This window comes from Betta splendens, chromosome 9, assembly GCF_900634795.4.
Source record: "Betta splendens chromosome 9, fBetSpl5.4, whole genome shotgun sequence".
Classification (NCBI taxonomy): domain Eukaryota; kingdom Metazoa; phylum Chordata; class Actinopteri; order Anabantiformes; family Osphronemidae; genus Betta; species Betta splendens.
Genome location: NC_040889.2, coordinates 28,950,585 through 28,972,370, shown reverse-complemented (window position 1 = coordinate 28,972,370; position 21,786 = coordinate 28,950,585). Strand labels below are relative to the sequence as shown.

At 50.7% G+C, this 21,786-nt stretch overlaps 2 protein-coding genes across 2 annotated transcripts; both read right to left on the bottom strand.

Moving 5' to 3' along the window:
* Nucleotides 1-365: 365 nt before the first annotated feature.
* On the bottom strand, nucleotides 366-16,910 carry rasgef1ba (RasGEF domain family, member 1Ba). Its single transcript, XM_041072324.2, has 14 exons — nucleotides 16,642-16,910; nucleotides 12,557-12,739; nucleotides 12,288-12,410; nucleotides 12,042-12,179; nucleotides 8,817-9,032; nucleotides 8,526-8,600; nucleotides 7,698-7,793; nucleotides 7,474-7,576; nucleotides 6,427-6,506; nucleotides 4,605-4,700; nucleotides 3,358-3,453; nucleotides 2,848-2,971; nucleotides 2,014-2,086; nucleotides 366-1,485 (listed from the first exon to the last, which is right to left on the bottom strand). The coding sequence occupies exons 2-14, from the start codon at nucleotides 12,731-12,733 to the stop codon at nucleotides 1,461-1,463; spliced, it is 1,422 nt and encodes a 473-aa protein (XP_040928258.1). The 5' UTR covers nucleotides 12,734-12,739; nucleotides 16,642-16,910; the 3' UTR covers nucleotides 366-1,460.
* A 1,092-nt stretch (nucleotides 16,911-18,002) lies between these two features.
* Nucleotides 18,003-21,358, bottom strand: LOC114862377 (uncharacterized). Its single transcript, XM_029162612.3, has 3 exons — nucleotides 21,207-21,358; nucleotides 19,944-20,570; nucleotides 18,003-19,819 (listed from the first exon to the last, which is right to left on the bottom strand). Exons 1-3 carry the CDS (start codon nucleotides 21,253-21,255, stop codon nucleotides 19,344-19,346), a joined length of 1,152 nt encoding a protein of 383 aa, XP_029018445.1. The 5' UTR covers nucleotides 21,256-21,358; the 3' UTR covers nucleotides 18,003-19,343.
* Nucleotides 21,359-21,786: the final 428 nt, after the last annotated feature.

The window sequence follows — 21,786 nt, the reverse complement described above, 5'->3', positions numbered from 1 at the left end:
TCTGGAATTTATATTTGGAATTTTATCATCTCATTAAAGGATAATGTACACCTATTGGGTTTATAAAAGCTCAGTCAGATTGAAATACAAAAATTAAAGGCTTTGGTGTCAGACACAACGATAGAAGGTCTTTAGGAGTGGTCCCTGGACTCCAAAAGACCTCAGTCTCCTTAACACACAGAGTGTGCTCTATTGTACCGCACGGTAGAATAGAGATAAATATTACACTTTTTTTTCAGACATGACGTATACCAATTATTTTCCTAAGATATTTTTAATACATATTGTTCACATTTAAATATTGTTTATTTTTCTTTATGTTCTTCTTTATGTTTTGATTTCAGAAATGAACAAAGAAAAAAGGCTCATTTCAAAGTCTTTTAATAAGTCTCTTTAAACACAAATAAATGGTTTGTAAATGATTCCTCTAGTAACTTGTCCAAATACAAGCGTGTGAACACAGCGAGAGGAAAACAGAAGAGGACAGTATGTACACAAAGCACATCAGCATCGTGTGGAGGGAGCAGTGGTCAAGGCGAAGCACACGAATCAGCCCAACACATTTCACTTCATATTCTGAGCTGCTGCCTTGAAAAACAAGTGTCGTAGAAAAAAATAATAGTTAAGCCAAAATCTGAGGGACGTTATGCAGCTGGTACAAAATTAAATAATGGCTACACAAACATCTATAAATAAACTTATGGGTCAATTTTCACTTTTAAACACAAATCCTCACACTTCACATTTTAACCACACGGTTAGTTTTGTGACTGAGCCAGCAGGGGGCAGCACCGCCACATTCTACACTAGCAGGAACAGAGGGCAGCAGCAGAGAGCTAACACAGGGCCCGAGCCGAGCCGGGACCTGAGCCCCGAGCCGGGCCGGGCCGGTTCTGCTCCACTGTGTAGGACAGGAGGAAGTGTCACACAAAACTTTATAAAACACACAAACAAAAGCAGGAACATCTTCTGTAAAATGCAGCCGGTGCATTTTTTTATATAACTAATAAAATAATCAGAACATGTAGAGAGACAAACAAACTACAAATAGTGTGTAGCTTCATGGTAAACAGTGTTTGCAGGTCAAGGTTTGGTGTCTCCGTCCAGAGAACGCTGGCTTGTGGAACCAGGAGCGGTTTCATCGCGTTAGCCAACCAGCGGCTAACTGTAGCGTAGCTTCACCAGGGCCAAAGGCTTCCAGCCTCCAGTCACAGGGTCTGTAGTGACTCCACTCTTTGTAAAAGAAGGAGGTTGAACAGTCTCACAAAGAGAAACAAAGCAGCTGTCGTCAGATATACAGCACATCGAGCAGGAGGCCAGGGAGAAGCGGAGCTTGATACAAATACGAAGCTGCGGGAGGCAAAAGGTCCTCGTGCAGCCGACGTTTCCCTTCCAACACAGGGATACTGCGGCGCTGACCGGGCACGGCCCGCGGGTCAGGGGTTGGGTTTTACTCTGGTTCAGACCCTGTTCAGCAGAGAGGATCTGGAGAGAGAGGAAGAAACACCGTTAGCATCACAAGGTGAAACTGGGCCTAACACAATCACCTCTGACATGAGACACTCATGGGTCCGCGAGGACTGGACCTATTTTTATACACGAGTCTCATGTGTTTCTACTTCTTTGCAGCTCTCGGAACTAGAACTGGACATCAGCGCCTTCACGCAGGACGGTTTTATTGCGAGACTGACGGATGATACTGGACCGATTAATGGCCGTGAACCAGTGGACACGTGACCCAGATGGTCCCAGTCCTTCAGCTCCGTTTGTGTCAGTGACAAGTGGAGTGTGATGAAGCCTCCATCAGCACCGAGAACAAAGGCATCGTCCATCACGCTGTTTGTCACCGTGTGAACACGACTGATGTCCTTTGTGCGGCTGTGAGTTTAATGCGTCTAGTGACTTGTGCACAGGGAGACATGAGTCTGACCCACATCCCCAGGGTCAGGAGGGGATGCTGGGTGACGGCGAGGACCCGAGGGCTAAATGTGTGTGAGGAGCCGTTCTACGCACCTCAGAGACTTCCATCTGTCCTTCTCCATGTTGTTCTCAGGACCCTCGCTCTCGTATGAAGCCAGATACAGAGCTGCAGACACAAAAGACGCCATTAGTACGATTGGTTTCAGCCTCTGGTGAGTCTCTATAATTCACACACGGAAGGTTACTATACTGTTGAAACTATTAACATCACCTTTCCTCTGCTCATCAGAGATCAGATCATTACAGATCATTATCCTGCTCTAACAGCATATTAACAGACAGGAATACGAGGCCTGGAGCCTCTGTCCTATGAACAGACTGGTTGACAGGAGGCTGCTGCCGTCACCTGGTCAGGATGTGATGGTGGAAGGAGGCCTCACAGCTGATTAGTGCATCACAGAGACTTTCCAGGCCTCCGAGTGATAAGATGCCGATAAGAGACGGAGTCAGTGGCAAACGACTTTTATGCAGAATAAGAGACGGAAGCTGATAGAAGTTAAAGCCTGGGGGGTGTGTGTGTGTGTGTTATCAGAGGTTTAACAGGAAGCGAGTCGCTGGGTCTGGTTCGCTGTTATCAGAGGACGCGACAGCTTTCTGCTGTTATTTCTGACCACTGCTTTTAACGACACCTGCTCTGCTTATTGATCATGATTTGTTAAAGGAACCTCCAGCTTTAAAAAATCCAGTGTACAGAGGTTTAATTGCGTTATTAAATTCTATCAAGTGTTTCTGTTCTTAAGTCACACACAGGAAGTCTATCATAAAAAGCTCCTTTTCCACCTTTTAACAAAACAATATTCATGTTGAAGCCAGCATTTAGCATTTAGCACATTTAGCATCCATCCATAGCCAATTGTTGAGACTCACCGTCCTCGGTGAAGACCGGAGCCGTCAGCAGGTACTGCAGAATCTTCCGATCCTTCTCAAACGGACACTCCACCTTCTTCCACGTCATGAACTCACTCACTTGTTTGGCCAATTCCCAGAATTTCTGAAAAAAAGCCAATGGACAGTTCATGTTAACGTTCAGGAGGGCTCTTCTGCATAAAGGCTTCAGATTCAAGCTGTAATTGATGTTTGAACCACTGACACCAAGTTGCCTATTAATCAGGTTGCAGTCAAATGAGAACATAAATAGCGACTGATTCACTTTAGGTGACGTGGGATCATTGGAAATGCTCGTGAGTGGAGGTCAGCGTTTGTTCCATGGAAACTGGATTTTACACACAAGTTCTACTTCCTCATTCTGCAGCTTCTTTTTAGGGAAGTGGAAATAAAACGTAACCAGTCTGTCGCCATGTATAGTAAATACACAACTTTTGTTTTTTTAATCACAAGGACTGGGCTGTGACGCGTCACCGTGGAAACGCCCTCTACCTCAAAGTTGATGTGTCCGTTGGGCAGTCGGCTGGAACAGCCCTCGTTCAGGAAGTAGATGTCCTTTATGAGGAGGCTGAAGAAAGGGATGACAATCTGCAAAACATCAGAGAAAGGTGACGTGAGCGGCTGAAGAACAGTCCAGGGATCAGTTCTGTGTAAAAAGGCCTTCATCATCCAGCAACATGTTAACACAGAATGTCTCAGGCTCAAAATGGAGGAGTGAAAATAAAGACGAAGAAAATCTCCCTTAAAAGGTCCTTAAATAATTCATCTTATCTCAGAGGCTGATGTAGGTCAGTGCACGTCGGCGCCAACGCAGGGAGGAGGCGCCAGACTCCACTCACACGGGCTCATTTAAAACCAACAGGCTGCCGATTAAACCTGGAGGCAATCAGACGCTGCAGCCGATGGAGAAAGCGGCTCAGCGTGAGCGCGAGCGACGCGGCGACCGGCACCGTGACCTACATAAGATCTCCATCATCTCAGCCGCACCCACGCTTAAAGATTCATGAGAGCGGAGCTGCAGACGTGCACCATGCGTCTGCATGAACATGAACACTCTGAACACCAGCTCTGTGCCCGGAAACGGCCCGGAAACGGCCCGGAAACGGCCCGGAAACGCTTTTCACAGCTGGACACAGGAGGCCGAAGCCCAGCGGGTCCAGACCCGCGAAGAATAATTTAACGAGGTCAGAGACAGGAACCCATTCAGCAGGTGCATGAATGCGTGTTTCCCATCAGAAGCGTGCGTTTGCTGTAACGGACCCGGCCACAAACAGATGCTTTAAGTTCTTCCTTCAAGCTAAAAGCGAAGCAGAACTCCTGCTTTTGCTCGACGTAAACATCTCCTCCCTCCCTGAAAGGACAGAATGTACCAGACTCCTTGGGAACTTTCCGTTTCGGGACCCCGACCCCTCGCCCGGGTGTGTTTGCATATCTGAGCTCTAGCAAACGTCGCCTCCCAACCCTCTGGGAGCCACAAACGTACAGAAGTACGCCGCGTCCGGGCCGGCGGCCATCTTTGGTCTCCACTTTTAGCCTGAGCTCTGTGCGCCCTCTGAGCTTATGTAACGTGCCTCCACTCACGAGGCGCCGCCGGTACGAGAAGCATGTGGACGCTGAGGGTGAAAGGTCACGGCAGCTGTGGACGCAGAGCGGAGCCCTGACTTCACTGCCAGTGCATGTGCAAACGCAGGCGTTCCTCAGCTGCTGCTGCATCTGCCGGAACCCAGACCTGCACTCACCTTCTCTCTGCTGCTGTTGGCCGTGATCGACCGCTGGGTGGCTCCTCTCAGCGCCGTCCTGTAGTTGTAGAAGTTGCTGGAAGGATCCATCTGGTGCTGGAAGAAACACGCGGAGCATTTGAGACGAGCTTCAGTACATGTCATTTAATCAGGTGCGCGTTCTGCTGGATCTTAATGGTTCGACCACAGTGAAAGCGTCACTATGTCGACATCTGCTACAGCAGAATGTAAACTGACGCAAACTCATTTGTAATTTAAAAAGTCAACTAAAACACAAGGGGCCGAAGAAAGTGAACCATCACATCACAAGATGGAACGTAGCAAAGAGCTGAGGAGGAGGTGTGTGACTGACGGACAGAACCCCAGCGATACGCAGGGGAACCCAAAGAACCGAGTCTTTGAAGCTCCAGGATCCGGCAGAGGAGCCGACCGGCGCCGCTGGGCCGTGTGATCCAAACACAGCGCCGCCTCAGAACCTGGAGCTCCAACAGCCTCCACCCGCCCTCGTCTCCACTGGAGTCAGAAGTAGAGGTGTGGTGAGAGATCCGACACACTCTGCTCACAGCTGGGCTCGAGGTAGAACTCACTGCAGCTGCAGTTGACTCTGTGCAGGAGAAGTTTCTGATTCTGATGGGTTTCATCCACATGTGGCCTTTAAACGCGACCGTGTTTGTGTCTGTCACCGAGAAACCAGCTCCCACACAGCAGAGTCAGAGTGTGGAGCAACACAGGGGCACGCGGTTGCCAGCGCTCAGTGTGGGCGCACACGCACAGACACACACACGCAGAGACACACACACGCACAGACACACACACGCACAGACACACACACGCACAGACACGCACACGCACAGACACGCACACATACACCACGCACAGACACACGCACAGACACGCACGCGCAGAGACGCACGCGCAGAGACGCACACGCAGAGACACACACGCAGAGACACACACACGCAGACATGCACACAGACACGCACGCACGCACAGACACACACACGCACAGACACACACACGCACAGACACACGCACAGACACACACGCACAGACACACACGCACAGACACACACGCGCAGAGACACACACGCGCAGAGACACACACACGCAGACATGCACACAGACACGCACACAGACACACACGCACGCACAGACACGCACACGCACAGACATGCAGAGACACACACACGCAGAGACACACACACGCAGACATGCACACAGACACGCACGCACGCACAGACACACACACGCACAGACACACACGCACAGACACACACGCAGAGACACACACGCGCAGAGACACACACGCGCAGAGACACACACGCGCAGAGACACACGCACGCACAGACACGCACACAGACACACACGCACGCACAGACACGCACACGCACAGACATGCAGAGACACACACACGCACGCACAGACACGCACACAGACACACACACACACACGCACGCACAGACACACACGCACGCACAGACACACACGCAGAGACACGCACACGCAGAGACACGCACACGCACAGACACGCACACGCACAGACACGCACACGCAGAGACACGCACACGCACAGACACGCACACGCAGAGACACACACACGCACAGACACACACACGCACAGACAGGCACACGCAGAGACACACACACGCACAGACACACGCACGCACAGACACACGCACGCACAGACACGCACAGACACACGCATGCACAGACACGCACAGACACACGCACGCACAGACACGCACGCGCAGAGACACGCACACGCAGAGACACGCACACAGACACGCACATGCACAGACACCTTCCAGCTCGTGTCTCTTACCTCTAGGATGTCAAACTTTGCCGTTTTCACTTTGCTCCAGGTTTTCTTCAGCCGCGACACCGGACTCATGTTCATCCCAGCTGCAACACACAAACACACACAAAGCAATGAGAGACACATCTAAACAAATGCACATGATGGCACTAGCACCTGGCATGTTTCCCATCCGCCCCCTCCTCCTCTCCCACCTCCTGCCACGACCGTCCTCCCTAAAATCACCCCCTCCCTCTCCCTCTTGTCGTTTCTTCTGATGCATCGAGGCAAAAGACTGAACAATAGAGTCAGTGCACGCCTGGTTTCCCCCAGCCCTGCTTCCCATATGCTAATCCATGTGTGTTTGTGTGTGTGTGTGTGTGTGTGTGTGTGTGTGTGTGCGCGCTGCTGATTCAGGCAGCGAAGGGTCAGAGCTGAAACCACAACACTAAACAAAGCGCTCGCATTTTGATCCACAACAGCAGAAACAGAAGACTGTTCTCACTTCACTTCCCCTGAGACTGAAGGAGCTTCAGGGCTGAGATGAGTGACAGTGTCCCATCACTGGGAGAGGGCAGGTGCTCGGTGTGTGTGTGTGTGTGTGTGTGGGGGGGGGGGGGGGGGGGGCTCCATCAGGACCTTAATGTCTCCATTCATTTCTGCTGCTTCCTGGTGTCGTGTTTCTCCATGAGTCTAATTCCCCTGTTCTCCATCTTCCTGTCACCTCTTAGTCTGGACACATTAAAACCTGGGAAACGAGGTCTCGTCCTGGTGGTGAAACCTCAGTGGATCCGACAGCAGAGTCGGACCAGGCTGCCGTCTCTGGGGAGGAACGCGGGCGACAGCTGGCTCCACATCCTCCACTCCGCAGCCTCCTTCTCCTCCCTCGTCTGCTCCCTCTCTGCTCAGTGTCGACCATCTGCGTGGATGGCTTGTTCTGTGCCCCCCTCCCCTCACCCAGACCCCCCCCATGCTCCCCAGCCGCCCCGGGGGCTTCACGCCAGGTTCCCCTCCACGATGACATCACCCAGAAACAATGTGAGGTTGTGGCTGCAGGGCAGAGGCTGAACTCACAGATTATGGCCATGAGGGAGTTAAAGTTGCCGATGTTGAAGCATTCTCTCGCTACGTCGATGAAGAACTCCATGACTCGAGCCCTGTGCTTCTTCTTCCCAGGCTGTTAACAGAGCAGAGAACATGAATGAAGCCAGGCTCTGGACACCGCGTGGCCTCATTCCAGCTCATCACTTGATACTTCTGGTGTTCTACTGCCCAGAGGCAGCAGAACCGTTTCTCACCATGCAGATTTCTGTAGCCACCAGATAACTGAGTCTGTTGAACCAGTCGACGTAGGCTTCCAGGTTGCTGGCCTTCTTGTGGTCACTGAAGCACCTCTGCAACAACAACCACAACAACAACACACTTTTAATCACCATTCAACAGGAAGCTGAACTGAAAATATGGGTGAATTTAATTTCTCCCGTCTCTCAGTCAATGCATCATTGAGGATAAGAAATAAACTCTGGGCCGAATGAACCCATGAAGCTAAACTTCACTCTGCTCCTAGAACCAAGCAGCTGCTGGTGTTCACTTCACGCATGCTGCTCCATTGTGCGGACGCTCCTTGATCTAATTCCACACATTCCTTTGGCCTGACGCCACTTTCCTCCATGTAACGCTTCCCGCCAGTGGACACGTCCCATTTTTAACGCAGTTATTCTTGTCGTCCTGGAGTGGCTGGTTGGGGGAAAAGCGAGGCCGGTCTGAGGCACAAAGGCGGCCCTGACCCCCGCGGTCGCCTCCTTTCCAAGCAGCAGCCGTTGCCTAGCAACCAAACGCCAGAAAGGAGAGCCCACCGCCCAACGCATGCACCGCTTCCCAAACGAGCCCGTGGCAGCAGCGGTTGCTAGGCGATGAGGGACACATGCCCATCCCATTCAACAGAGGTGGTCTGAGGGATCCGCCGGTGCGTGCTGGTCTGCTGCCAGCCTGCAGATCTCCTGGCCTCTCGGACCCATGCTGATGTGTAACTACTACCACATGAAGACCCGTCAGGTTTGAGGAGTCCAGCCACAGTCAGTGCTGTGAACCCTCGTTATCGGCCCAGACAAACACGCAGACGTTACCTTATCGTTGTCCAGAGGGTCCTTCTGGACGAAGGCCTGCACAAACTCCTCTGGTCCGATGTAACTCAGTCTCTCCTGAAAAGGGAGAAACACGATGTCATGAGCGCTGGAGTGAAGCAGCTGTTGAGCGAGAACAAAGCTGCAGGGGAGCGCTGGCCCAAACGAACGCTGTGTGGACGCAGATATGACTCAGATCAAGCAACGCGTACATCGTGTCTCACACCCTCTACAGGATCCACTCTTTGTGCTGATGGATTTCTGACCAGTGGCTCTAGGCTGAAAAGCTCTCACCAGTTCTATGTGCGTGAGCTGCTGGGCGACGGTGAAGGGGTCGTTGCAGATGGACATCATGTCTCTCTGGATGGCCGCCTGCGGCTTGGCTTTCAGCGCCGTCAGTCTCTCGGTGGCCGTGGCGTTTATCTTGACCAGCGCCTCCTCGTACTGACTCAGCACAGTCAGCCTTCGGATCAGGCCCTGGCTCATCTGGCCAACCGCCTTCCTGTAAACCTGTTGGATGGATGAGACACACAAACACTGTCATTTCTATGTGCAGGCGTCTGAACTGGACAAACTGAGGCAGCTTCAAACCCAAACTACTGAAGAACTGTGGGTCACGAACTAAGGAGCCACTCAAAGTTATGCACGCGATTTTCTGCTGGACTCATGAGGGGTCTCTGCAAATGGGGGTCGTGCGAAGGGGGGCTGGACCTTGGTTCCGTAGCCTCCAGATCATTGCTTTCACCCTGACATAGATTTGCACTTGCTTGCGTTGCATAAGAAGGTCACCGCAGGGACAAACGCTGACGTGAGCGGCCCAGAAACTCTTCTCAGACCACAGGCCTCCTCCTCACCAACATGTCAGCCTGCTCACACTCTCTGGGAAGCGCTGGAATGGAGAAGGCCAGACAGCGTGGGGGAAAATGAACACGCTTCCATTCCTGTGCTGAAGCTGCCTTCCCAGGGTGCAACCACTGCACCCGTGCATCGGCCACGGCCTGTGGTGCATTCACAGGTCAGACAATCAGCTGGAGTGCTGTGGATATTACAGTTTCATCAGGGAGCACCTTCAGGATCAAAGGAAAGTGTGGAGAGAATCGACAGCAGAGCGGATGAGAGGGAACCTTCCCATCACCGCTGCTCAGGTGCAGGAAGCCAAATATTATTGACTTTTGGTTCATTTGATCAAACAAAACAAGTCGTGATGACAGTGAATGATGACGCCCCCCAAGAATAACAAAACTAATCCCATCAATGAAGCCGGCGCGGTTGTCTGGGTGTAAACACTGGTTCCAGTCCTTCTCAGCTCCACCACGTGAGAAGCGCCACTGGTGAAAATCGCTCCAGTTGCCGCTTCAAAGTCAAACCATCTGCCGCAGCTTCTGTCCCCACTACAAACAGGGGACGGGCCAGGGTTGGATAAATTTAGTCCAGAGACAACAGCACGGCTGACATTTCTAAGCAGGGACTCACATTTTGTGATCAGAGCCCGTGGCCGCGAGCGGAGCGGCCCGGCGGGAGCAGCCTGCTCCGCCTGGCGCTGATCCGGAGGTGACAGACGGCGGCGCCGCGACTCGCTCGGTGCCACCGTATCACCAGAGGTCCTGGCTGAGAGCAGTTATCTCCTGCGAAGCTCCATCTGAGCCACGCATGTCTGTTTTTAGCAGAGCTGCACCAAAGGAGCCGGCAGCGAAAGGTGCACGCATTATTTTTACCTACAAACAAGCTTGTTGCCAAGTCACGACGGGGAGGAAATCCTAAGCCCCAACATAGATGCCCCACGTTAACAATCAGTCCCAGCAACTTAGATACAGTCTAGTGAAACCTGCACCATTTGGGAAAGAACAGCACCCAAGTTTCCAAACTGCATATTTTGAAGTAAAACTAGAAGCATGTACCACTAGATGAGGTTAGATGAAGATCACAGCGCTGCTTTCTCCTTATACACCCAACCACATCCATAATGACAGTCTCACTGCAGAGATCAAGGTTCTGGAATGTTTCGAGTGTGGTCTGGACCCGGTTTGGACCAGATGTTGAGGACATCTATTTTGGCTCTGCGGCCGACGGCCTGTAGGACCAGCGTCGAACAAACCCCTGGCCTGCAGAAGCTTAAGGGATCAGGAGAATCTGTGAGAACCACTGATGCAGATCAGTCCTGATAAAGGTCACGCTGCGTCATCTGGAGCCGGACCGCTAGGAAACACCCGAGGGTCGACGCTGCCTTATCACGGGTCGTCGTCAGTGGGAACGTGGACAAACAACTCTTCCTCGTGGGGACGCGTAAACTTCAGGCACAAAAGGTCCTTCAGAACTGAAAGATCCCTTTTTCCCACATGAGCAGCACACAGTGTTCAACGTGTCAGAGATCCAATAATACAGTTCCAAGGATTCAAGGATTCCGAGAAGTCAGACCTTTATGGGAAGACATCATCCTTTCAGTTTTGATAACAGTAAACAGGGAGAATTTCTGTGACAAGCTGGGACAGATTCCAAACAAAGGAACCCGTCCAGAGACCAGTGTTAGAAATGAAAGTGAGCTCCGTTGATCAACAGTTGATCTTGAACACAGATACAACGAAGCAGCATTATCACTTACAGGTGTCACCGCTTTCACTTTCACCTCAAGTCCAGTAAGTGGCGTTGGCAAACAGGCGGGAGATGCCCGGCTGAGACAGCACGACGTCGCCTTTCAGGAAGTACCTGAGAATGTGTTTGGCTGCAGCTGGCGGCAGGAGAACCGAAGGTCAAATCAGCACGTCTTTGGAACTCGCCTCAACAAGCACAGCCCCAAAGGGGGGGGATCTGGAGGAGTGTCGTCTAAGGAACCTATTGATTTTTAGGTTAAACCAGGATCTATAGTATTGAGTGGAACCTCCAATAAAAACAGCAGGGGGTGGTTTCCCTGTCACAAGTGATGGATGTGTGATCCTTCAGTGTAACGAGCCCCTGCTACTTTATCATCACCCCTATCAGAACCAGACCCTCAGCTACGAGCAGATCCACCGAGTGGAAACAGAAGCAGCCACGAAGCCTGAACTATCTGTCACATTAGCAGGTCCATGTTTGAACCAGCTAGAATTTATATTCTCAGATCAATAATACCGTTTGATTTAATGACATGGCTCTTTGTGCATGCAGAGCGCCAGAGTACGACAGCTGGATCGGGCTATTTTCACAAACACAGCAGCGGCTCCAGGACAAAACCACTGAGTCCTAAACCAACTTTGCTCCCAGCGGCCGGTGGCACGTCTAGCTGAGCGGAGATGGACAATCCATCACAGAGGCCGTGAAAAGCCACGCAGCCAGCGGACAATGGGGCTTTTCTCTCAGCTCAACACGCCTAAAAACGAGCTTTGTAGCCTCCACCTCCCTGTTATTAGTAAAAATCTGCCCGCGCCTGTAACTTTGCTGCACGTGCAGCCGCCGCGGCTGATGATGCCTGAATCAGACACATTGTCTCCTCAGACGGGGGCTTTGCTGACTTTGTTTGTGGGTGTCGATGAAGACTTGACTAACCTCATCTCCACTGGCCAGACGCTGGGTCAGCTCCTTCAGGCTGCGCATCATCCTCTCATCCCTGAAGTCGTAGGGGAAGGTCTCCGTCCACTCTGTGAGCAGCTGCAGGATCTTGGGGGCAATCTTCCTGACTCTCATCTGGAAACATAGGATCAACACAAACCTGGGTCAGGGTTCTAATGTGGACATGTTCATCAGGAGGCTGTGGAGGTGGATTAAAGACAGGAATGGGTTCAGTTCACGCACCTTGTCTACCTGGGCCTCGCCCAGACGCTGCTGTTCCATACACAGGTGACAGACTTTGGACATGAGCTCGTACGGGTGGATGAAGAGACGAGAGCTGAGCAGGAATGTGAAAATGTATGTTCTCTGCAGGAAAAGAAAAGGGAGTTTAGTTTCAATGTGATCTTGATGTTCAAAAACAACAATTCAGAAAAATAACTAGCTACAACAAATGGAACCAGGTGCTGGAGAGAAAGGTAAAACAATCGAGGCCACTTTTCCTGCTCACTCACATCTGGATAATAATCCACGGTCGGGACCAAGTGGTGGACGAGGGCCTCCAGGGAGCCAGACACCAGGTTGTTGTCATGGTAACGGAGGCCGGGGAATCCTTCCTGCTTGGCCTGGAACAGGTTCTTGTTGTAGCCGCCGGTGTTGAGCTGCCCAGTGAACGGTGGAGTCTGAGGCATGATGTCCTGCGAGTTCAGACAAACACACGAGCGGTCAGTGAGGGACATTCAGCCACAGACGCTGATTCAGGAGGCTGAAATAGCTCCGAGCCGCCAGCAGACCCACAGGTTTTCCTGAGAATGGGTTAAGGCGGCATCTTCCTGCTGCGGAACTCTGCATTTAATGGTTTATGGCTTTGGTTGAGTGGGTTTGAAAGGGCAACGAAGTCTAATGACTCCTTCACCCATCAACTGTAGCTCAACATTTACACACGATGGGAGATTCCACCTTTGTGATGAGTCTCAAGGATCTGTTGCTTGGTGTGATACATCATGTGATCCAGACAAAGAAGCGTGTAACCCTTATCTGGGCAAAGTGCAGCCCCGTGGAGTCACGCTGCCCGTTTCCATGAGCTGCTCCGAACGCCGAGCTCAAATCTCCCCAGAACTCACACCTTCAAGCGCTTCAAAAGTGCCTTTAACCCTCAGAGCGACCCGAGGCTGTGAGGACCCTCAGAAAATCCTCACTGTGGTGAGTAAAGCACACTCTGGAGAAGGACGCTCACACACTCCTCTCCGCCTCCTGACCTTTGAACCTGCCCCTTTGCTTTCATGCCAGGCAGGCAGGCTTACGGCTGTGGAAAACAAAGGGCCTTTTCACAGCGGGGGGTGGTTGGCGCCGAGCGAAGCCCATCACCTCTGCCTCCTTCACAACGACGCCCTGCGGCTCGGAGCCTTGAAGGTTCATCACCGCGGCGCTGCCAGGGACACGAGGCGATACGAGGACGCCAAGAGATGGAAAGAGCACCTGGCCACACACTGGCACAGGCTTCAGCAGAAATGATTATGATGTGATGCTTTATTTCAGTTTGCAAACAAACTTAGCAGTAAAACAGAAATCACATCAGGGACAAACATCAGCTGATCAGGAATGAGAAGGAGGAAACGCTAAGGTTTGTTCAGCTTAACCTTTGAAAACATAAAATCACAAGACACACGTGTGCTGGGGTCAAGCTGCTGATAAAGCTACCAACACAATCCGTTTATTCATCAGATCACGTTACGCCTCCGCCCACACAAGGCGAACCTCCCAAGCCTCCACTTTCACACGCATGTGGCTTCATAATGCACGCGTGCACACCGAGCCGCCATTATTCAGCCAGACAAGCATTTCCATGAGAAAGGCCAGTGAGAGGAGGCCGCAGCATCTGCTGCACCATGTGGCCTCTGCAGAGGGGATGAGGACACACCCTGGAGTCCGTGTTTGCTCCACCTTGGCCTGTCTTATACAACAAAGTCACACCCGGTCTTAATACAATCACAGCCGTCTCATCTTCAACCACCACCGGGAGTTCAGATAAAGAGCAACAGCAGCAGGTGATCGACAGATGAGAACACGACCCCCTCATTCTTCAGCTCGTCTCAGAGTCACCGCTGGTCCCCAAACGCCTCACAGAGGCTTTCATTTTGGTAGGGAATTAAAATGATGCAAGTTTAAACTAGTCAGCATCAATTTGAAAACATGTTAATGTCAGTAAACTGACAGATGTTTCTACTGAACGTCTAGATGACCTCACACGCTGTCAACATTCAAGATTCAAAAGAGAGATTAAAATAAGAACGCTAACACATCTACACACACTCACATCTTATTACTAGCTAAAGTTTTATTATACATGTTATTGCATGGATGAGGATCGGGTATCGGATCAGAGCAATAGCTAATCGAATTGTTCCAGAGACCTTCAAGGTTTTCAGACTTGCTCTTCTCCACCCACACATACACCAGCTGCAGCCTTGACCATAATCCGAAAAACAAAGCACAGGGTGTTTACAAGCTGCAGCAACTGAGCCGTGCTGATTTGGCCTCCAGGTGTCATGTATGGTGGTGGGGGTAGTGGTGGTAGTAGTAGTAGTAGTATCAGCAGCAGTGGTAGTAGCGGTAGTAGTGGTATCAGCACCAGTAGTAGTAGTATCAGCAGTAGTATCTGTAGTATCTGTAGTAGTATCTGTAGTAGTATTAGGTCCACATGGCGAAGAACAAACGCTGCCGCTACTGGTGCCGCTACTGGTGCCGCTACTGGTGCCGCTACTGCCGCCGCTACTGCCGCCGGTGCTGGTTCAGCCCGCTCACGTTAACAAACACACAGCCTGCGCTCCACTTCAGAGGAGGGGCTGTTTACGTTGGCTGAATGGCTTTAATTATAGCCTCGCTGCTCCTGTGTTTGTGTGGAGCCATCTGCTTCAACACGTAAGAGCTCTGGTGACTAAACGTTCTGCTCACACACACAAGGTTGTAACGACAACAAAGACTCACACTTCTCAGACACAGTTTCCAGTTTTTGCATTGGCCACGACCTCGACGGCTGCTCATCATATGACAATGAGTCTCAGGACGAGCGGCTCCAGAGCAGATTCACACTGGTTTCCTAAGCACAAACCAAAGGGACCTTAAGATTAAAACCAGTGTGTTTTCATCAAACCACTTTGACACCTGCAAACCGTGTCACTGGTGCCTCTGCAGGGTAAAGCATGAGCTCTGGTCATCAAAGCAGGGGGAGACTCTTCCTGCAACGTTAACGATCACTGGTGATGAGCAGCCAGCAGCGGTTCAGAGGCCATAAAGGAAAAAAGGCTGAATACACAGGAAATCCTGCTTCACAGACGTCCACGAGCAACAGGACGAAGTGAAGGTTGGATGTAGTATTCCTCAAATATCTGTACATCTGCCTGCGACTGCTGAGGTCAAAGTACTGAAGCCTTGAGGCTTGTGATATAATGAAACATCCTCAGCAGGACAACAGCAACGCGGGGGGGCAGCAGTAACCAGCAAACCCCACCACCCACCCACCAGCTCCACTGCGTAAACACCCACAGCCACGAGGAATCCCACTCATCCAGATCTTAAAGGAACGGGCTGGAGGCGGTGGAGGACGACGCTGCTACACAACGCGCAGCCACTCACTGCTCTGAGGATCCATTCACGCCAGCGTTCGGACTCGCAGCTGCTGCAGACCTGCTGAAAGTCACAGCTGTGATAGAGTTCTTCAGGTCGTTGCTCCTGCACTGAACCTGCACTGAACCTGCACTCAACCTGCATGAGCTCAGTACAAACAGCCTCTCTGGGGCTGAGAGAAGCTCTGCTTCTGAATAAATAGGAACCGGTGGCCCGGGGCTTCCAGGTGTGCGTTAAGCACAGGTTGTTTCATGGAATGCAGCTAAATTAGGTTAAAAGGCCATTTCACATGAATCAGTCTACAGGTTATTGCCGGCCAGGTCCAAGCGACCCACAGGAGCAGCTAACGCAGAGCACACTCATCACTCCATCCATCAGCACCTACATCAGGCTGCTGCCACGGTACAGTCCACACCATGTGATCCACAGAAATACCTCGTTCAAGTGTTTCCAGGGGAGACACCCTCACATGAACGGCTTTAACTCGTCAGCACAGTAAGGGAACCCCGGTGCCTGGATGTGAGACAGCAGAAAGGACAGAGCAGAGCTCCTGAGACGGGGATTAACTTCACTCATCCCTCACCGTCTTTCAGGGGAGAAAAGACAGGGAGGGGGAATCCTCTTAGTGCGGAGGCGCTGGGAGAGAAACACTCCGTGGCCATTGACACTGACTCAAAAATCCAATTATTGGGATGCATTTTTGGGAGCACTTAGTGGAAATGCACGCGCAAGATGAGCTAATTAGAGAATATGAACAATAAAGGCAGCATCCAGCGCTCACTGACCAACCAATTATATTTAAGCAACGATGACTATTTGCAGACAAGCCAAGACCGCTCCGCTGCCTCGAGCGTCTCTGGCCGCAGATGAAGTGCGCTCTTTGCGCCACCTGCGCGCATTTTGGCCAACATCGGTCTCCAAGACGCGCAAACCAGGCGACACTCACGTTCACACACGCACCCGCGTAGCTCACCTCAACAAGTCGCCTCTCAGGTGCGGGACTCCCCTCGTATCCGTTCCCGAAACGCAGAGACTTTGTCCCTAAACGCAAAGAAACCGGGTTGGTGAAACCGAGCGCTGCGTCTCCGGCTCCGCTCACTCAGTGCAGCGTTACTCTGCGCAGACGCCAGTGAAACGAACCGGGTCAGGAATAAGCCGCACGAACAGGTCCGACCGAGCGCGTCCTTCCTCCAGCGCGTTGTGCTGCGCTCGAGCTCCGGAGCCTCAAGACTTTATGTGAGGGAGAGGCGGCAGCCAATCAGCGACGAGCACACCCCCCCCCCCTCCCAACCCCATCCACCCTCCCCTCCTGTCGTTTTCAATTTCATCTCTCTTTCTGTGTCACTTTTTCGCCCAATACTGTAACGTTTTTTCCATCTGCGTGAAAGTGTTCCTCAACGAAACACTGAACTCACTGAAATTACAGGAATCTTCAGGATTTAAAATGTAAACACAACAATTACAGTAAACTGACTGTGACCTGTGTCCAACCCTGCTGGTAATTTAACAAATGTGATGATAGCCCAACACAAAATTACACATAATTGTGGAGAGAAAGAAGAACGATACATGACGCTAAATACAAATATAATATAAGTATAAATATCTGAAACATCTGTGTCAGCTGATGTTACACCGTAATCTCACTGTGAATGCTTAAAGGCATGTTTGTGCTGAACCCACACATCAGGAGATGAAGCTGTGTAAGAAAACACAAAGCATCTGTGATACAGAGAAAAGGTCTGGAGACAATAACGGCAGGATTCATCCTCAGGGGCGCACGAATGACCACTAATCTAACAAGCCACTGTGGAAGAGACAAACAGCTCCATCGTTCCGAGCACGAGGCTGCAATGATAATAGTCTATGACAACAATAAAAACGCTCCAGTAATGGTGGAGCTGGGTGTTAATTGTGACCTGTCTCAGCTACAGTGGAAAACTGATGAGGTTCATATTTCCCCTCACCCATAAATATTTATTCCATTCACATCCGTCTCTTGCTCCCTCCCCTTGTCTCCCATTCTTATTTTCACCCTGAGGTTTGTTCTTTAGTCTCTAAGCTCAGGTCACGAAACCTTTGTGACCATCCAAACTAATTATGAGCACACATCATAATAGTAAAAAAATGGAAATAGAGTGAAACATCATCGTCTGCCGCCGGCGCGACAAATGAGCCGTTCACTGCTGTTAATAGTGACGTTCATTGTTTGTCCAATTAATCCAAGGTGACGGCCGTGTCTGAACGGGACGCACAGACAAGATGAAGCTCTGTAGAGACAATCAGTCAATAAACATAAGAAACAGTCAAACCAAAATAAAACCTGCAACAAAAGAGGACGAGCTGGGTTTTATTTGTCTGCATCTGCCAACGTAAAAACACTTTTAGACACAGTAAGCGAGTCTCCGTCACAAAGGCAGTTCAGACAGACGAGCAGAGGAACAGGTCACGGTGGAATAACAGCAAATCAGCCCAACATCCACAGCTATTGCGTAACTGGGATTAGCGCAGATTTAACACAGGCGTTAATCCTGCTTTTCTCTCACTTAAATGACTGCACAGCGTCTGGACAGATGACGAGTCGTTACACTGGACGCCGTGGGCTCAAACACGCTGCAAACACCGATCAGAATCACTTCAAGGGAACTGCAACCAAAACACAGGGCGAAGTCAGATTCAGCAGGACGACGCCTGCGAGACTGAGCCACCCTTCATTTAAATAAAGAAATACAAGCTCAGGTGGAACAGGATACACATCAACACAATGCCTCAAAAAAACAACAGCTGCCGTCAGGACACGTTTCACTGTATGACGATAAGAGACATATAGAATATCAGCAGTTTCACCCCGTGCCTGGTTTAAAGCGCGTTTGTAGCCAGAGTTTATTACAGGGTGGATTTAACATCTCAACAGCTAAAGGAAGAGGAGCTTTTCTATTTGAGCTGGTTCACACTCTCAGTACCTTCAGGGAAAACGGTGCTGGGTGGCTGAGTGAAAGATTCCCCGTTTGTCTATTCAGGTAACAATCAGCACGCAGCAGCTGCAGCCTGGAGCTTTAATAAATGGAATTCCTGTAAGTGTGAGAGTAAAGCAAGCAGGAAGAGAAATCCCATCACGGAAAACGGGTATTACCACGTTCTCATCTGACAAAGCTCAGTGCGCTACGCGAGTGGGAGCTTCTGCAGCAGACGGACTCCGCCGGCAGAACTGTGCTAAGGGTCTCTTATGCAAGCGTGACATCCAGCTGATTCGCTGGGTTTGAGACATTCCTACTGGGAAACACTGACTTAATGTCTGTGCTACCGTGCAGCTCCCACGCTGAGCTGGACACAGGACAGACGGGACCGTTCCCCAGACACATGGCCTGACTGTAACGCTCCTGCTGTTTGCTAGTTGCTCAAGGTGACTTCGTTTTCATATAACCATCACTTACACGCTGCTTTCAGCTTTGTGTCAGTACTGCATCACAGATTCAACCCAGAGAAACACTCCATATGGTCAACAGAGCAACAGAAAACAGTCCGTTATAAGTATCAGACTTTTAATTTGTAGGAAAGTACATTTGCATTTGGTCCAGTCAGAACGAACTTGCAGTCAGGTAACAGATGCCTGTGTCTGTTTCAGTGCTGCTTTCGGTCTCACCTGAGCTTCCGATTACCTGTGACGCCAGCATCCTAATTTCCACCTTTGCTGATTGTATGATTGGGACCGGTCGGCGCCTCGACTGCATTCTGGCTGCCTCCACATTTACAACCCTGTTCCCTGGCTAGACCGGTGAGGAGCTGCAGGACCCTGATCTCGTGCTCCATGCGAGCTTTCTCCCTCCTCTCCTCCCTCTCGGCCACCTCCCTCTGCCGGCGCTCCTCCCTCTGCAGCCACTGTGCCAGGAGCTCCTGGTGCCAGCGAGCCTGCTCCTGCCTCTGGCTCTCCAGTTGCACCAGCAGGCTCCGGGTCTCCGACACCAGCTGCTGGAAGCAGTCCGACAGGTGCTTGAGGACAGGTTCCAGGCAGGAGGAGTCAGGGTGATGATGCAGGACGCTGGGGCTCGGATGCAGGGGAGGAGAAGGTGTAGTTTGGGCAGGAGGAGGAGGAGGTGGGCGAGGTACTGTTTGAGGTGAAGGAGTGGTCAAGGTATTTTCTCCTGCTGTCCCTATGACAAGGAATATAACATATTACAGGTATGAGATTATTGCCAATGACTGGAAAACGACTTTCTGGTTCAAGCTACTGGAACAGCTGCTAACATCCATCACAGCACAAACCGCTCATCTCACCATGGATGGACGATTCCAGGTAAACGTCTGAGCGTCTGTCTCTCGGATGCTGCTGGAACCCTGCATCACTAAACTCAAAGTCATCTGTTGAATCGTCTTCGTCTTCCAGCTTCACGTCAGAGTGAGGATCTGCTCCTCGCTCCTCAAAGGAGCTCAAACATGGCCTTCCTGTTCTCCCCAAAGGTCCAAACTGGTTTCCACCAGGCTCCCTGTTGGAACTGAACTCTGGCAGGAGACTTCCTGTCCTTTCCATGGAGTCAAGATGTCGTTCTGTGATCCGTTCTGGAGAAACAAAATAAGGCCCGCCTTGGTCCCCATGCGACCGCCGCCCCAGGACGGCGTCCATCTCTGCGAAGTACTTAAAGGAGCAGGGCTGCGCGCTGTCCACGCTCCTCTGTAGTTTGGCTCTGGCATAGTTTGCTTTTAGAGTTTTGACCCGAAGCCGACACTGGTGCGGACTCCGTGCAAAGCCCATCTCGCTCATGCGGGCCGAGAGATGTTTGAACACATGGCGGTTGCGTAGATTTTCTGTCAGACTCTTCTGGACTCGCTCGTCGCTCCAGGCGCATAACAGCACCTGCGTCTCCTCCACCGTCCAGTTGACAGAACGCTCGGCTTCTCGTTTCTCTGGACAGAAACACAGGGAACAACGTCAGTGTGACGTCCAGTGAATTGACTTTCATGAGTGGCTTCACTAATAGACCTATAGACTAGAACAGTTTAACTACGCCTTTATACCTGACCTGAAACTTCATGAGACAAATGTCTGAAAACCAAACAGTTATTAACGACTCACGCGTTTATGCCACATAATGGCAGAGGATCAGTCATTGAATGCATCATGAAATAAGACTCACACTAAACTTACACATCTCCCAAAAAGTGGCTGAGTGTTGCTGAGTGTATCTCATGGTGTGGAACAGTTATGTGAGGAATGGGTTTCAAGGACATATTTTAACTTTGTAACCAAAACATGCATCATTGACCCAGTATCGTCCACTAATTACTCGCTTCAGTTTATTCCTTTTCATATTGCTGCTGATCTGGTGGATTTCTGAGAACACACTGCAGCATTCGTCGTTTCTGAGTTAAACCAGTTAGCGAGCGGGAGCTGAGACCACTACCGATCAGCTGAAGCCCTCAGCTTCTGCTCTCACGGTCGCGGCTAACGCTAGCGGCTAGCTGTCCTAGCTACGTCGCCTACAGAGCGGTTCCGTCCTCCCACACACACACCGAGCAAACACACGCTCGCAGGATCCTTACTCTTTGTGGTTGAAACGGAGTTGGTCGAGTTGGTCATCGCAGGATTCATTTCGAGGAGCTGCAGCAAATGTAAACAACCCTGAGACGCACGCAGACGCTCCTCGCTTCCGGGTGGCTGACGTCGGTGCGTGACGTCACAATAAAAGTTAACAGTTCATGCAGTAGTTCATACAGAAAATAAACAGAATGATTATTTCTATGCAAAGTAACTCTACCTATTACACTTGAAATTATTTGTTTTGAATAATATGTTACTCACAAAAATAATGTTTATTTTATTTTATTTATTTATATTATATATTTATATTTTTCACACTGTAAAATGTAATAATGATCATTTGATCATTACTAAAACTTCAGATTAGCCTCTGACATTCTACTGCATGAACCATCAAAGAGCGTCACACAGTGGAAACCAGTGCACTGTTGGCACAGTCACACCTGTATTTAACGCTGGCACCTGAGGTGCTTCCTGACTGTGAAGCATGAACTCAGTCTCAGGGAGCAGATATTCATTGTCTGACTTTAGAATGACAATGGGGAACAAATCAGAGGAAACTGCTCTGAAGAGGTGCTAATG